This window comes from Ylistrum balloti, unplaced genomic scaffold, assembly GCF_031769215.1.
Source record: "Ylistrum balloti isolate Yb309-2 unplaced genomic scaffold, AGI_CSIRO_Ybal_v1 Utg370290, whole genome shotgun sequence".
NCBI lineage: Eukaryota > Metazoa > Mollusca > Bivalvia > Pectinida > Pectinidae > Ylistrum > Ylistrum balloti.
The window spans coordinates 65,920-82,789 of record NW_026782220.1 but is presented as its reverse complement, the minus strand read 5'-3'; the positions used below and the strand labels follow the sequence as shown (position 1 = coordinate 82,789).

Below are 16,870 nucleotides of genomic sequence, written 5' to 3'. Positions count from 1 at the left end.
GTCCTGTCCTGTCCAAACCCCTTCTGTCCTGTCCTGTATCAACCCCTCCTGTCCTGTCCTGTCCTGTCCAGTCCTGTCCTGTTTCAACCCCTCCTGTTCTGTCCTGTCCTTTCTCATCCCTGCTTGCCCTCTTCTGTCCTATCCTGTCTTGTCTGGTCTTGTCCTAACCTGGACAGAATTTGACACTCAAATAGATGGGAAAGGGACATTCCTGTCTCACCTGTTAACCAAATATATATGGGAGGGACATTCTTGTCTCATCTGTTAACCAAATATATATGGGAGGGACATTCTTGTCTCACCTGTTAACCAAATATGTATGGGAGGGACATTCTTGTCTCACCTGTTAACCAAATATGTATGGGAGGGACATTCTTGTCTCATCTGTTAACCAAATATATATGGGAGGGACATTCTTGTCTCACCTGTTAACCAAATATGTATGGGAGGGACATTCTTGTCTCACCTGTTAACCAAATATGTATGGGAGGGACATTCTTGTCTCATCTGTTAACCAAATATATATGGGAGGGACATTCTTGTCTCACCTGTTAACCAAATATGTATGGGAGGGACATTCTTGTCTCACCTGTTAACCAAATATATATGGGAGGGACATTCCTGTCTCACCTGTTAACCAATATATATGGGAGGAACATTCCTGTCTCACAGATATTTACTATTTCATGAAGTGATGTCCTAACATGGTAAAGCTTATATTAAGTTACAGCACTTGTAATTTGGATGTTTGGATTAAGGGTATAGTGTGTCATGTCAAATTTACTTTTGGTAGAGTTATTTCCCTTTGCATCTCAGGATTATGATATGAAGTACAAACAAATTGGTAAATGTTGACATACTAGATGATGTCATTCACATAGTTATAGTTGATGTCATAAGGGACATTACATTACCCAGGAAGACAAAAAATGAAATACAGCAGTATTCTAAAACGCTATCATATTGTTTCATAAAATGTAGGAAGTCTAAAAAAAACCCTGATAACACTTATGACTTAATGATCGGTCCTGTGTTTAGATTGACACAGTTCCTCTTCAGGGATATGATAACAGTTCTACTGAGGTCGTGAAAGGGATGTGAAACCTCCCCTCGTACACTCTGATGTTGTTAGTCGTAAGTCCAAAGTCACATACTTACCCACGGGAAATCGGCCCTTAAACACTTCAAAGAGCACGGTGTTATTTAGTGTGAGTGTGGAGACTGAATTTGTGTAACAATAAGCGTTCTGTTTGTAAAATTCACAAAATGCGGAAATTGGCTATCCCCAGTGTTACTGCGAAACTGGTCATGATCCATGTTTGTTTGGTGTTTCCTGAAGGTTTCTGCTGTTTGTGTGTTTTTTTGTTTTTTTTATTAATTTTAATCGATTTAACGAATGGAAATGTTCATACCATGATGGATTATACAGCGTTATAAAATCACACAACGTTTGGATATGTCAATTGTTATCTGATGGATACCATGACACAGAAAATCACCTTTGTTGGATTGTGAAAAATTTTGGGTCTGGTGCTTGTTTCTCTCAGATATTTCAAAAGGATTGTTTAAATATTTAATCTTTAAATACTATAGAGAAACTGGATGAATTTTTGGTAAGAAAATTCATTTTCATCTTTTGTAATCTATATTGTAAATGTTACATTAACCTAAAAAAACTTCTTTAAACAATATCAGAAATATGAAGATGTCAACATTTTGTCACGATTTTAATAGATTTTCTGTTTCTACAATGTTTTGATTATAAACAGTTACCTTAGGTTTCTTGGGAAGATATACCACAAGGATTGTGAGAGAAAAAATCCCAGGAAATGATGATAGTCTTTTTAAATTTGGCCTACCACTGAAATTGATACAGGTGAAATGAACATCTCCAGTGTGTTTCAATTTCGAAACAAGATTTAGACATGGATTTCAATCAGAAATGAAACACTCATATTAATTTTTTATACATTACCAAATTTACTTATAAATAAACTCCCTCTCCCAGCGTAGAGCTAAGTATTAAAGTTGAAGGAAGACTTATTCCTGAACTTTTTTTAGCTTGTTTTTGAAAATTGATGATTTTGCTATAATGAAGAGGGCAGCTTATATTGTGGACAGGGTTTCTCGTTGATTGATATAGTAATATGAAATAGAATTCATAATGAAATTATGTTTTCAGAGTGTTAATCACAGATTAAAGCCATCATTTAATGAAAAAGTTGTTGCAGGAGAAGATTGTTTATAAACTCCTTTATTCTAATTTTACCTTTATTTGGGAGTTGGTCATTGATTCAGAAAAGGGGATTCATTGATACCAAACTACAGTCAACCTGTGGGGACCTATTTCCAGGCACAGAGATACTGCTGGGTCTATACAGCAAGACACACAGATAGTTGGTCTAGTCGATCATTTTCAGTGGGATTTGTGTGATAAAGTTTTAAACTATAAATTACCAAATATAAAGACAGAATCAGTTTATTTTTTGTCATATCACCATATTTAATTCTGATTGGTACATAATTTTATTATCTCATTAATATTCAGATATATTTGCATTACATAGTAAGTATTGGAATATTTTGGCAGTTGATGATAAATCTGGTTATCTGAAGATTTTCAATATGTACAAGGTACAGGTAAGCTTACGATATAAGATTCATGTACTTGTAAATTACAGGTGAAAGTAAATAAAGACCATGTCAGGATTACGATATGTACAAACATATCTATCATTGGTGACTCAATATACAACATTTATTATTGAATCATATTGCTACCTTGTTGAGAAAAGGTAATCAAATATCAAATATGATACATGAGTTGTCTCCCTTTGGGATATTCTGTAACGGTTAAATCTCTTCAATATATATTTGTTATGAATACCATTTAGTTGATTTGTAGATAATATAGAAATTAGAAAAATGAGCATCTTATTTCTTAAGGTATTACCTGGGTGATAAACAACTTACATCTTATTGGAACTCTTTTGTGAAAGAAGTCAGATGAAACAACATGGTAGCATGTACCCTTAAATATCTAACTCGATATCAGTTGATTTTTATTTTTTTTAAATTAATTACATTTGAACTTCAAATGATCATGCTGTGTCTGTATATGTATATAAATTCTATTGTTGGTTGGCATAGAATAATTAGCTTGTGTAATAGAAGTAGTGTTGAATAAGTTGTCGGTGTGGTAATAGAAGTAGTGTTGAATAAGTTGTCGGTGAGGTAATAGAAGTAGTGTTGAATAAGTTGTCGGTGAGGTAATAGAAGTGTTGTTGAATAAGTTGTCGGTGTGGTGATAGAAGTGATGTTGAATAAGTTGTCGGTGTGTTAATAGAAGTGGTGTTGAATAAGTTGTCGGTGAGGTAATAGAAGTGTTGTTGAATAAGTTGTCGGTGTGTTAATAGAAGTGGTGTTGAATAAGTTGTCGGTGAGGTAATAGAAGTGTTGTTGAATAAGTTGTCGGTGTGTTAATAGAAGTGGTGTTAAATAAGTTGTCGGTGTGTTAATAGAAGTAGTGTTGAATAAGTTGTCGGTGAGGTAATAGAAGTGTTGTTGAATAAGTTGTCGGTGTGGTAATAGAAGTAGTGTTGAATAAGTTGTCGGTGTGTTAATAGAAGTGGTGTTGAATAAGTTGTCGGTGTGGTAATAGAAGTAGTGTTGAATAAGTTGTCGGTGAGGTAATAGGAGTGATGTTGAATAAGTTGTCGGTGTGGTAATAGAAGTGGTGTTGAATAAGTTGTCGGTGTGTTAATAGAAGTGGTGTTGAATAAGTTGTCGGTGTGTTAATAGAAGTGTTGTTGAATAAGTTGTCGGTGTGGTAATAGGAGTGATGTTGAATAATTTGTTGGTGTGTTAATAGAAGTAGTGTTGAATAAGTTGTCGGTGTGTTAATAGAAGTAGTGTTGAATAAGTTGTCGGTGTGGTGATAGAAGTGATGTTGAATAAGTTTTCGGTGTGGTAATAGAAGTGGTGTTGAATAAGTTGTCGGTGTGGTAATAGAAGTGATGTCGAGTGTAGTAAGGGGAGGTGACTCTATTAGAGAATTCCTGTTGACCGCCACTATCATCAATATTTAGGCCTATACCTGTGTAGTGACAGTGGAATTAGAAAATCTGTACACATTCTACATTTAAGGTTATATCTGAGGGCCACAGAGGGAAACCTTTATAAGCTTGGGTCTGTTCTCAGAAAAGCTAATTTAAGGTTTAATGATAAGATTTGGTAGAATATTTTATCAGGCTTGCCTGTGTACCTGTATATCACCTCACATAACATGACACAATCAGGTTGTATTTTTAGCTCTAGATGAGGGTGTTTTTGTGTATCGTTTAAGCAAGGTTAGATAAGATAGCTTAACCATATCGTTGATCAGAATAATTTACTCAAGGTTGCCCTGGCCTGACTTCCTGTGTCTTCAGATTTAAAAACCTGATTTATCTTACTTCAAATCATAACAAAAAATACTTAATATTTGGATCTTATGATAAAAATCATGCTGTCAAAAGCTTTAAACAAATCAAGAAAAAAGTACTGCTTTACATTGAAAAGTTATTCCTCAATAAAAAATCTTTGGTCAAGTTGACAATGCTTTTTGCAAGTAGTGTACTAAATATGTCAGATACAGGTTGAGTAATTATGCCTAGTCAGCTTAACTTTAGATACGTTATCTGGTAATGCTGACCCTGTTTAGATCACATACCCTATTCAGGAAGACAGTCATTAGCAGAGCCTTTATGTATACTGTCGTACAACCATGTGTCATTTAAACCAGCAGCGATCATGTGACATAGTAAAGCTGGATTTTTGTCGTAGGACCTAGGTATTATGGACTTGATTAAATACTAGCTAGTTCACCTTTCATTGTGGATTTGGATTATCCTAATGTAGCTGTGACAAGTAAAATGTGACAATTTTGGGGAGATGGTTGATGTCAACCCTGGTGCTGTAGGCTATTGTTGTGAAGAATTTATATGCTCTGAAAATCTGCTTGATATGGTAGTTTGAATTCTTTTGTGACTCTGCTTGGTTTTGTGAAGATTTGGAGTTATCATCGTTGTGAATCAATTAGATTATGGAATGGTCTGACAGGGATGAAGAACTATCACTATTGGTCACAACTGTACTTTGGGTTAAAGCTAAGCGTCTGTTATTGAACAACCAGAGATTGTGCTTGTGTACTTGAGGTGTATATGTGTGTGGTGTGGTACTCGCTGCGAGAGCATGTGTCAACGTTGCCCATAATACATTATATAAACGCTCAGGTGAATTTTCAATACATGGGGACTAAATTGACAAATTATTGAAAGCATTAGTAACCGTGAGTCTCGTCTTTAAAATTTTTGGATAAGAAACCTGTGGATATTTGAATTCTATTGGATAATACTTGGTGACAAAATGTGCTGGATTCTGTGTAAATATCACAGGTCTTAATGCTATGTGCTATTTTTTTTCATTTTTAGAAATGTGTTGCTTCTTTTATGAATGTAAACTTTAATAATTATTAATACATGTTTTCATATTAAGGAGAAATTCTGTTGAGAAATGTTTGTTGTACAGGTTTACAAGGTAAACACTTTCAGGAGGTGAATTTTCTTGTGTACAACATATATTTCTACCAAGGAGATGATTAAGCATATCACTTGCACAGTACTTATGACTACTGTACTTTGTTACACTTCTGGTGACAATCTGTTGTGATAAATAAACGCTAATGAACAGATTGTACTAGATCAGGAGAATTTCGGGGCCAAGATTTCGCTGTGAACACAACACTTGGCAATGTGAAGTAGAGCTCTATATCACTGAAGTTGCAATGTAACGGTTTCATCTGTCGCAGACGTTCTGGTCCTCAACGAGAACCACAATATTATTGTGTGAATGCTGCTAATACAGGCTAGGATATGGCATTGATTTCGCACAGAAATGTTCACATCTAAAAATAGCGATGGCGATTGGAAGTGTTATGTGTTCTCAGTGATGAGCCAGCAAGTTGGTTTATTCTGTTTTTCGGTTGAAGACGTAAAGAATCACAATCGTGGCAATGTTGGACTACAAATATATCCCCAACATGTGGCTACATATTGATTGAAGGGATTGAAAGACGAATGTTTGTGATTGGACGTAAAGTATGAGCATCACTGTAACAAATGAAAATCTGTCATGATGTCATAATTAACAGGTGTGAGTAATTGTTATAACACACTTAAAGTCAAAAAAGTAATTTGAAATGATCATATCCCATATAAATAGATAAGTAGTTACAAAGAGATATTATGATACAAGATTTTGAGAGACTGCTGTATTAATCCCTTGATAAATCCATGGCTGGTAATAATAAGCAAACCCATATCTATTTTTTAAACAGTAGAATTACAGACAAGTGCAATTTCACCATCATGTTAAAAACCTACGCTGACTGTGAGTAAGAATGTAGACCCTGGGCTTATTGGCCTGTGATAAGCCCACCCAACTTTTAATAATAATTTGAGTGTAGACTCAATGATTGTAAGTTTCCCCACTTGTAGTAGATTGTGTATAAATTTGCTGTCAAATGATGATGTCATCTCCCTCTCCTCGCAATCTTTAAATACAAGTCTTTTTTCTAGTGGATACAACACAGCATAAAGTCAGTAGACTTAGTCTCATTTTCTCTGACTTGTCAAACAAGTTTTGTACTGAAAACACATACACAACATGAAGTATTCATGAAAATCTAAGAATAGATCTATTGTAAATAATTGATTATTATACTTGTGCGGTGACAGTGTTTTATAAGTTTGTGTATTTATATAAGTCTGTAGAAGTACTAGTATCTAGAAAACCATTGATACATTACCACTGTTGATGTTCTGTTGACATTTAATTTTCATTCAAGTGAGAGCACACCAAATGATTTGTTTTCCTCAAGCGTAAGTTTGAAATTATAAATTTGTATTATAAGTAAGAAATAATGGTCAGATTTATTTATTTAAATGTGGACATTAGATAAATATATCTATCGCAATACTTCTGAAATATGAACAAACCATTTTAATTATTCCAGTTTAAATTTGCACAATGCATGTTTTTTTCTGAAAATTTGATGAACCTTTTTCAGGTATCAAAACCTTTCTCAGTGACCTCATAGATCTAATTTGTAAGATAAAAAACCGATACAAAAGCAAAAAAAGGACATACAAACAAACAAAACTTGCTGTAAAAAAATAGGAACCTAAAATGTCTGCAGAAGATAGCTTTTGCGAGTCTGATTTTTTTACCAAATTTCTGCCTGTTTTTTATGTTGTAAATTGGTTGGTAATTACGAAGGAAATGGTAGTTAGAAGCTTCAAAATGTAATATTGTCCTAAAATGTTAAGCCTGTCAACATCCTAAAAGGTTGGACAATTTTCTGTGTATGTATTGCATAATTTCAAGTATATTTAATACATACTGCTTTTATTTATTATGCAAACAACCAAAAAAAAAAAAAAACCAAACAAAAAACAAATAGACAAGGCATATTGGAAATGTTACACAGTGTATGATTTCAAATACCATGGATGTAGCGGATGTTTTTGTCAAATTTGTTTTTTTTTTTAAATTAGAAAACTGCACTAACATATTTTGTGAAAAGACTTTAAAGTCTTGATAAAAGGTATTTCAGGAATGTGTAATACTAATAAGATATTACAAAAATGAACCAGATGTCAACATTTCTGATTATGTAATGTGATCAAGTACTACACAGCTGTCACAAAAGGCCAAAGGATCTTAACCCATAGAAAACGACTTTGGCAGAGATAACCGTTTAAAAAACCAGCCCCAGTGTAGCTATGTTGTACAGGTAGCTAATGTATAAGGATTTCATTGTACTCCATTGTCGCATGAGTGGGGATGTCCTGAGGTTCTTTACAATCTCACCAGTAAATTTTAAACAGAGGTGAAATACAGAACCATATCTATTTCTGATTTGACATTTTCAAAAAGAAATTTTTTTGTGTCAAGATTAATAAGCTTTGTGATATAGTTTTGAAAAATGATTTTATCATTTAAAAATTAGTGTGAAGATTGTGAATCATTCAGTGTGGATCAGAGAATATTTCTGTTCCAGTTTTAAACCTTTACTGTCAGTGATGACCAGGAAAAAAATTGATAAACTGATATAGGACATATATATTGTGTTACAATATATCTGATCCGCCAGGCCTCGTAACTTGGTAGAGAAGATCAGCCAAGTTTTCATGTAAAATTGAGCTTAGGTTTGTCTGGGGGAGCAGTATTAATGAAATGAACTCGCCTTTCACCAAGATATCCTGGGTTTCAAGTGGACATGAACATTTTTGGAGGTCGCCTCCCAACCACGTACCTTGGGTAATCCCAGTTTCCCTCCATAGTAATACCTCTCATGCTTCCCATACAAATATTCAGACAAACAGATTTTCAATATCATTTCAAAAATTTTGTTGTGAATGTGTTTAGGTCCGGTACTGTGGATAGATTTTTCACAAGAAAAATATTGGTGAACTTCCAAAGACATAAGAATAGAAGAGGTATTGGTTATTCAGCTGTAAGTGCAGCATTTTGAAGGATTTTATTCTGTTTTTTTGTAATGCAGAGTTATCTGCCCTTGTGAGCAGATACTGATTGTTGGTATTTTGTGAGAGGTGTGTCATGAGAAAGACTTCATTTTCTTATGTAAACTAATGACTCAGATATGAGGTAAAAATATATTTCAAATACGAAGGAGTAAATAGACAGATATGAAAATTCTTTGACAGCTTCATAAGTATTGAAAGAATTGAGGAGAATTCAAAATTAGTGTAATGTAGTTTGATGGAAATTCACAGACAGTATTGTATTTATGAAATTTGAAGGAGAAATGATAAAAATTGACAGACAGCAATGTATTGATGGAAGTATTATAAAATGGAAATTTACAGACGACAGTGTGTTGATGGAAGTATTGTAAAATGGATATTTACAGACGACAGTGTGTTGATGGAAGTATTGTAAAATGGATATTTACAGACGACAGTGTGTTGATGGAAGTATTGTAAAATGGATATTTACAGACGACAGTGTGTTGATGGAAGTATTGTAAAATGGATATTTACAGACGACAGTGTGTTGATGGAAGTATTGTAAAATGGATATTTACAGACGACAGTGTGTTGATGGAAGTATTGTAAAATGGATATTTACAGACGACAGTGTGTTGATGGAAGTATTGTAAAATGGATATTTACAGACGACAGTGTGTTGATGGAAGTATTGTAAAATGGATATTTACAGACGACAGTGTGTTGATGGAAGTATTGTAAAATGGATATTTACAGACGACAGTGTGTTGATGGAAGTATTGTAAAATGGATATTTACAGACGACAGTGTGTTGATGGAAGTATTGTAAAATGGATATTTACAGACGACAGTGTGTTGATGGAAGTATTGTAAAATGGATATTTACAGACGACAGTGTGTTGATGGAAGTATTGTAAAATGGATATTTACAGACGACAGTGTTGATGGAAGTATTGTAAAATGGATATTTACAGACGACAGTGTGTTGATGGAAGTATTGTAAAATGGATATTTACAGACGACAGTGTGTTGATGGAAGTATTGTAAAATGGATATTTACAGACGACAGTGTGTTGATGGAAGTATTGTAAAATGGATATTTACAGACGACAGTGTGTTGATGGAAGTATTGTAAAATGGATATTTACAGACGACAGTGTGTTGATGGAAGTATTGTAAAATGGATATTTACAGACGACAGTGTGTTGATGGAAGTATTGTAAAATGGATATTTACAGACGACAGTGTGTTGATGGAAGTATTGTAAAATGGATATTTACAGACGACAGTGTTGATGGAAGTATTGTAAAATGGATATTTACCGACGACAGTGTTGATGGAAGTATTGTAAAATGGATATTTACAGTCAAAGTGTGTTGATGGAAGTATTGTAAAATGGATATTTACAGACGACAGTGTGTTGATGGAAGTATTGTAAAATGGATATTTACAGACGACAGTGTGTTGATGGAAGTATTGTAAAATGGATATTTACAGACGACAGTGTGTTGATGGAAGTATTGTAAAATGGATATTTACAGACGACAGTGTGTTGATGGAAGTATTGTAAAATGGATATTTACAGGCAAAGTGTGTTGATGGAAGTATTGTAAAATGGATATTTACAGGCAAAGTGTGTTGATGGAAGTATTGTAAAATGGATATTTACAGACGACAGTGTGTTGATGGAAGTATTGTAAAATGGATATTTACAGGCAAAGTGTGTTGATGGAGTTTTTAGAAATGATAAAAATTGTTGAAAGACGGTAGTATATTGATGGAATTCTTTTAAGATGGAAATTCACCTTTGACAGCATATTGATTAAATATATAATGAAAATTCTCTTATCAAAGCATATTGATAGTTTGGATTCACAGATGGCAGAATAATGATTGAAATTCATATTAAGTCAAACGAGAGCAACTAATGGAAGAGATTAGGAATGACAAACATTTACTGACACTGACAAAGAGATGAATTTAAGTTATGATGAAAATTTATAGATCGTAGAATGTAGATATACTTGATGAAACGACAAAGAAGGATGATGGATATTAAGTATAAAAACTGTTATGGACATTGATGGTATTGATTTAGATAAAATCAGCACGTTAGCAGGTTGTATGTAAGATGACACCTATATGTATAAACACCTGTACAGGTAAGCCTAATTACCACCAACTACCTGTGTGGTAAGTCAGATGTTGTATCTGTGTAGGTGTATTAAGGTAGTTTAACCTAATAGCTCACAGACAAGTTTCTAAGGGATTCTCAACATCAACAAGTTTCTGAGGGATTCTCAACATCAACAAGTTTCTGAGGGATTCTCAACATCAACAAGTTTCTAAGGGATTCTCAACATCAACAAGTTTCTGAGGGATTCTCAACAAGTTTCTGAGGGATTCTCAACATCAACAAGTTTCTGAGGGATTCTCTACATCAACAAGTTTCTGAGGGATTCTCAACAAGTTTCTGAGGGATTCTCAACATCAACAAGTTTCTAAGGGATTCTCAACATCAACAAGTTTCTGAGGGATTCTCAACAAGTTTCTGAGGGATTCTCAACATCAACAAGTTTCTGAGGGATTCTCAACATCAACAAGTTTCTGAGGGATTCTCAACAAGTTTCTGAGGGATTCTCAACATCAACAAGTTTCTGAGGGATTCTCTACATCAACAAGTTTCTGAGGGATTCTCAACAAGTTTCTGAGGGATTCTCAACATCAACACTCAACATCAACAAGTTTCTGAGGGATTCTCAACAAGTTTCTGAGGGATTCCCAACAAGTTTCTGAGGGATTCTCAACAAGTTTCTGAGGGATTCTCAACATCAACAAGTTTCTGAGGGATTCTCAACAAGTTTCTGAGGGATTCCCAACAAGTTTCTGAGGGATTCTCAACAAGTTTCTGAGGGATTCTCAACAAGTTTCTGAGGGATTCTCAACATCAACAAGTTTCTGAGGGATTCTCAACAAGTTTCTGAGGGATTCTCAACATCAACAAGTTTCTGAGGGATTCTCAACAAGTTTCTGAGGGATTCTCAACAAGTTTCTGAGGGATTCTCAACAAGTTTCTGAGGGATTCTCAACATCAACAAGTTTCTGAGGGATTCTCAACATCAACAAGTTTCTGAGGGATTCTCTACATCAACAAGTTTCTGAAGGATTCCAACAAGTTTCTGAGGGATTCCAACGAGTTTCTGAGGGATTCTCAACATCAACAAGTTTCTGAGGGATTCTCAACATCAACAAGTTTCTGAGGGATTCTCAACATCAACAAGTTTCTGAGGGATTCTCAACATCAACAAGTTTCTGGAGCTGAGGGCTTTTCACAGTGAAACCACACTGACAAGTTTCTGGAGCTGAGGGCTTTTCACAGTGAAACCACACTGATAAGTTTCTGAATCAGAGGGCTTTTCACAGTGAAACCACACTGATAAGTTTCTGAATCAGAGGGCTTTTCACAGTGAAACCACACTGATAAGTTTCTGGAGCTAAGGGCTTTTCACAGTGAAACCACACTGACAAGTTTCTGGAGCTGAGGGCTTTTCACAGTAAAACCACACTGACAAGTTTCTGGAGCTGAGGGCTTTTCACAGTAAAACCTCACTGACAAGTTTGCAAGACCAAGGGCTTAATTTTCACAGTGAAACCACACAGTTTCTGCGGCTGAGGGCCTTTCTGTCCATGTATTACAGGTGTTGTAGGTAATCAGACACAGGTGTGATGACGGATATATTATGTATGTATAATTGCATACTGTGAAATTATTTACCTGGATGGGTTTAACCAGCGTTCACCTGTAAAAAGTGTGGAATTTTGACTGGCTGACTGCGTGATTAGTGTTGTGAGAAAAACATTTCTGCTGTGTGAATGTCTACAAGAGAGGATATAGTTTATTCACAGAAAATCTCAGCTTCATTCTTGTTTTTTTTTTGCTAGATTTTGTTTGTGGTTGATACAATGCATAGAAATATGTTACAAAAAGATAACATGTTACCATGGTGAGGTTTGCGGAGGTAATGTGTTACCATGGTGATACCCTAAGGAGGTCAAGTGTTACTAAGGTGTATGCTGGTAGGAAACAGTCTTTAAACAATAGATTGTTCACACCTGATCATGGATCTTAATTAACAATTTAAATGTATCTGATATGATTCCAATATATTAATATATACATTGTTTTTAGAATAAGTGTCAAAACGCACTCATGTTCTTTTCTAAGGTTCTTCCACAAAAATTTTTTGTTCTTCAAAAATTTTCTCATTTTGAAAATTATTATGTTTAAGTGTTATAAAAGAGTGAAATTTGATAAAAATTGAGTGAAAAATAAATTTATAAGTATGAGGGGAAAACCAATGAATAGGCTGATGATTGATGTCTGATAGGTATGAGGCATGTTATTATAGAGAATATACAGACCATTAAATCTTTACTGAATTAACTGCAATGGTGATCAACAGGTGGTATATTGCATATGGCCTGGGGCAGTAGATATCCTAACCCCAGGATTGAATGATAGGATCCTTACGACTCAAGTGGTAGATATCCTAACCCCAGGATTGAATGATAGGATCCTTACGACTCAAGTGGTAGATATCCTAACCCTAGGATTGAATGGACAGATCTTATGGATCTTGTAGTAGATATCCAGTATATATCATACTACTAGAAAGTTCTTTCAATTGACCAATGAGAGAAGACCTTGCTTGATAAACGATGTTGATTTGTAGCAAATGAAAGAAAAACTTACAAGATGACTTCGGAGGAGAGTGGCCTACATAAAAGTGGTGCTGGAGGTTCCATGGTCCGCTTGTGTCTCAGGGTCGTCTCAAACATCTGCCCATGCGGACGAACTTCTAGATATCGATTAAATAATTCGGTAATTTCCACATTCATATTTGATATCTGATATTTCCAAAATTTAAATGAAGTTTCTTGACTAGCAGATAAAATCATTTAGTCTTGTGATGGTGTTATAGTGTCTATTTATATCTGTCGTACCTGTTGTTGACCCTTCTCTAACCATATTGTTCCATATTCATACTTTATTGTTACTGTCTCGCGTAACCTTTGACCTATAACAGTGTCAACAGGACCTTCAGTCTTCGGTATAGTATGACTTACCTGAATAATGAACTGACATTATAATGTGTCGTTTTGAGGATGAAATTGATGATTTTTCTCCATTTTCTCCATTTTCTTTAATTTCTTTTTTTTATAATACAAAAGAAAACTGTCAGATTAATTATTACAGTACAAAACATTCACACTTTGTAGGTCACACAAGTACTTTAATTTGTCCAACTTGTTTTTTCTGGTTTTGGAGACTAGAATGTATTTTGAGCTACATGTATATTTCTGTCTTGATGTTGACTTCACTCAGATGTATATAATTTACTTGTTGTTTTAACTTTGGATGATTAATCTTAAGACAATGTTGTAAACTGGTTTTTTTTTTTTAGCGAAGATGGGTTAATAAAGAATATCTAATCTGATGTTTAGTTCATGTCATCTAGTTCAGAAAATTTCAAAATTTTGAATTGTTTCCATCTTACCTTTCATGCTATGACTTAAACAGTTTTAGTAATATTTATTCTCTGACAAAAAATCAGTTTACAACTATGTATTTCACAGCTTTAGATGACCTTGAACTTGTTCTTTTTTGTATCACAGGGGCTTGAAGGTCATTCCAATATAAACACATCAAAATATGAAAGATTCAAGGTATACACTCACAATTAACAGAGTTATAGTTTTTATGAAATTTTAATCAAATTCATCACTAACATAACTTTGTAAATATTATTCCCAGGCTCATAGCAGAATTAACATATTTTGAACAAACACCATTTGACCTTTGAACTTGCCGCTTATTGTGATGCATTTTCAACTTTCTTGATTGTACTTTGAACTCTCTCATTGTACTCTGAACTTTGGCTGTCTGTCTATCATTTCTAGATAGACTTTGGAAACACTTTTTGTATTACTGAAGTAAAATGCATGAATTAGTTTTGTAGATGAAATGTTGGTTGGGAAAACATATTGTTTTTAACTTTATTTTCTGTTTCTTTGTGTCTGCACCGAATCATTTTCAAATCTTAACACAAACTTCTATTAATTCAATTCCTGCTGTATTCATTTTCTTCTGTATATAAAATGAATGCAAAGTAACACACATGAATGGCATTTACTGATGTCTCAATGAATCTAAATCACAAAAATTGTTTAGTCTTGGTAATAGAAGTAAGTGGTCCACCGTACCACTGAAATGTTTGTTCTGCATCACTGGAATGTTTGGTCAGTGTAATGGGGGAGCTTGATCTAGGTCAGTTGCTTGTGACATACTGGCTCAAGGATCTTGATGTAGTATTTGAACTTCATGGAATCAGTGAACATTTTTTTATGGCGGAGGCAATGAGTTTGGGAAGTGTTTGATGCAGAAAAGAACTCATTCCTTCTTATAACAAATTGAATTGATTTCAAATAAGTTTTAAACTAATTTGATTTGTTTTCTTTACAGTCCTGCATTGTCTAATATTTGAAATATTTTTTTCGAAATGTAAATGATTTATGTTGATTACTTGTGTTGATGTTGTGAATACCAGCAAACTCTACTTGTTGATGTCATGTCTTCTGTCTGTCTTGTTTGTTGTCATCAGTATCTGATATCTAACGTCTTATCCACTGATACCTGATCCTAAATTTGGTTCAATTTATAAATGTTCAAATTTAATTTGTAGGACCAAAATGAACAGCCAAATGATCAGATGCAGTCTACAGTTTCCATGGTGACGACATCCAAACCGCACTTAGAGGAACCTGTAGATGAGGACATTGAGGAAGAAATAGAGTTACCTCCTCCTATGGAACTACAGCGCCCCCTGTTTGGACAGGAAGGGTCTCCAGAAGACATCTCAGCCAATTTTGTAAGTTTTTCTTTGGCAATTTTATGTTTGAAAAATACACTTTAGCATTTATCCATTACAAATATAAACCACTGGTCTTTATTTATCAAAAAGAAAAACAGGAAATTTATCGTTTAAGGATACAAGTCTATTTCATTCTTTTTAGGTGTTGCTTGTGTTTGAAAATAAATTTTTGTCATAATTTAAATAAATCCAATTAAGTCCCAAGTCCCATGTGTGGAAATTTTTAGCGTTAGGCACTTACAATTGTACTATTGTTACAAATACTATTGTCCACTTCTTTCCATTCTACTAGATTTCATCACTATTGACAAAATTAAGACTAATCAGCTTCTTATCATGTATTACTTTTGAAAAAGGTCATGTGACAGGAGGTTGTCACTTGTATCGTCATGCTTTGTTTTCTAGGCATCAGTGTCATTAAATCCGACAAATCCACCTGCTTTAGAAGTTATGACGGAAATGGAGCAGAAAGTTAGGGAACGCATTGTAAGTAATAATTATAATCATGACCCCTATACTCAAATGTTGTATCAATTATGTTTGGATTTGTTTGAAAAAGGAAAGTAAAAAAATCACATAAATAAACATGATCAAAATTTTGAGTGTTGGAGATAGAGTCAGCAGCTAGATATTCTTTAGATAAAAAGGTAAATGTAATTGTGAACTTGTCATTTTTTAAATATTTTTATTAAAGAAATGTTCTGTTGTAGGACCCTAATGGGGACTGTAACTCTGAACAGCCTGGATCTTCAGGGTCAGAGACTGGGAACGATCAACCTATAGAACCCAGCCAAGAACAACAACAAAAGGCAATACAGAAACGAAAGTAGGTCAAAACGAGTTGTCTAGTCCGCTGTGTTCAGCATTTTGTCATTATATGTTGGTCAAAGGTGGAGTTTCTATACTTTTCAGGGAAATGGTCATAACTTTTTGCTTCAGAATGTATGTGAAATTATCAGATTTTGAATTTCTTAGAGTAGATGGGGGGAAATTGGTGTTTCAAAAAAACCAAAGTGGTTTTTACTGTATATTCTCACTTTAATGAAAACATTGACATGATTTGGGTGCCTCGTCTTCACTGTTTTCTGAAATATTCTATTGATGGGTAAATTTCCTGTATATACATTTGTAATGATTTTATCCTATTTTATCATCACATGTAGAGCTTTTTATCACATTTAGATAATTTTATTTTCCTGGATAGATTTGTGATACAAGAACTCATTGATACAGAACGAGATTACGTTAAAGACCTTGGTTCTATAGTGGAGGTAAGTTATCCAATAGGCATGGTTATATATTTAGATATTGACCTACTTTGAAGGTCATAGAGGTCAAACATGATAAAGCTGTAACATTCCCTTGATT

General features: G+C 34.2%; 1 protein-coding gene across 4 annotated transcripts in view; it reads left to right on the top strand.

Moving 5' to 3' along the window:
• The window catches only part of LOC132552977 (triple functional domain protein-like), a 125,691-nt gene that overhangs the window by 69,418 nt on the left and 39,403 nt on the right, over nucleotides 1–16,870 (top strand). For all 4 annotated transcript variants that reach the window (XM_060217183.1, XM_060217179.1, XM_060217182.1 and 1 more), the window contains 4 exons: nucleotides 15,314–15,499; nucleotides 15,908–15,988; nucleotides 16,213–16,328; nucleotides 16,707–16,773. In XM_060217183.1, coding sequence (XP_060073166.1) covers nucleotides 15,314–15,499; nucleotides 15,908–15,988; nucleotides 16,213–16,328; nucleotides 16,707–16,773 — 450 coding nt within the window. The remainder of the gene's footprint in view (nucleotides 1–15,313; nucleotides 15,500–15,907; nucleotides 15,989–16,212; nucleotides 16,329–16,706; nucleotides 16,774–16,870) is intronic.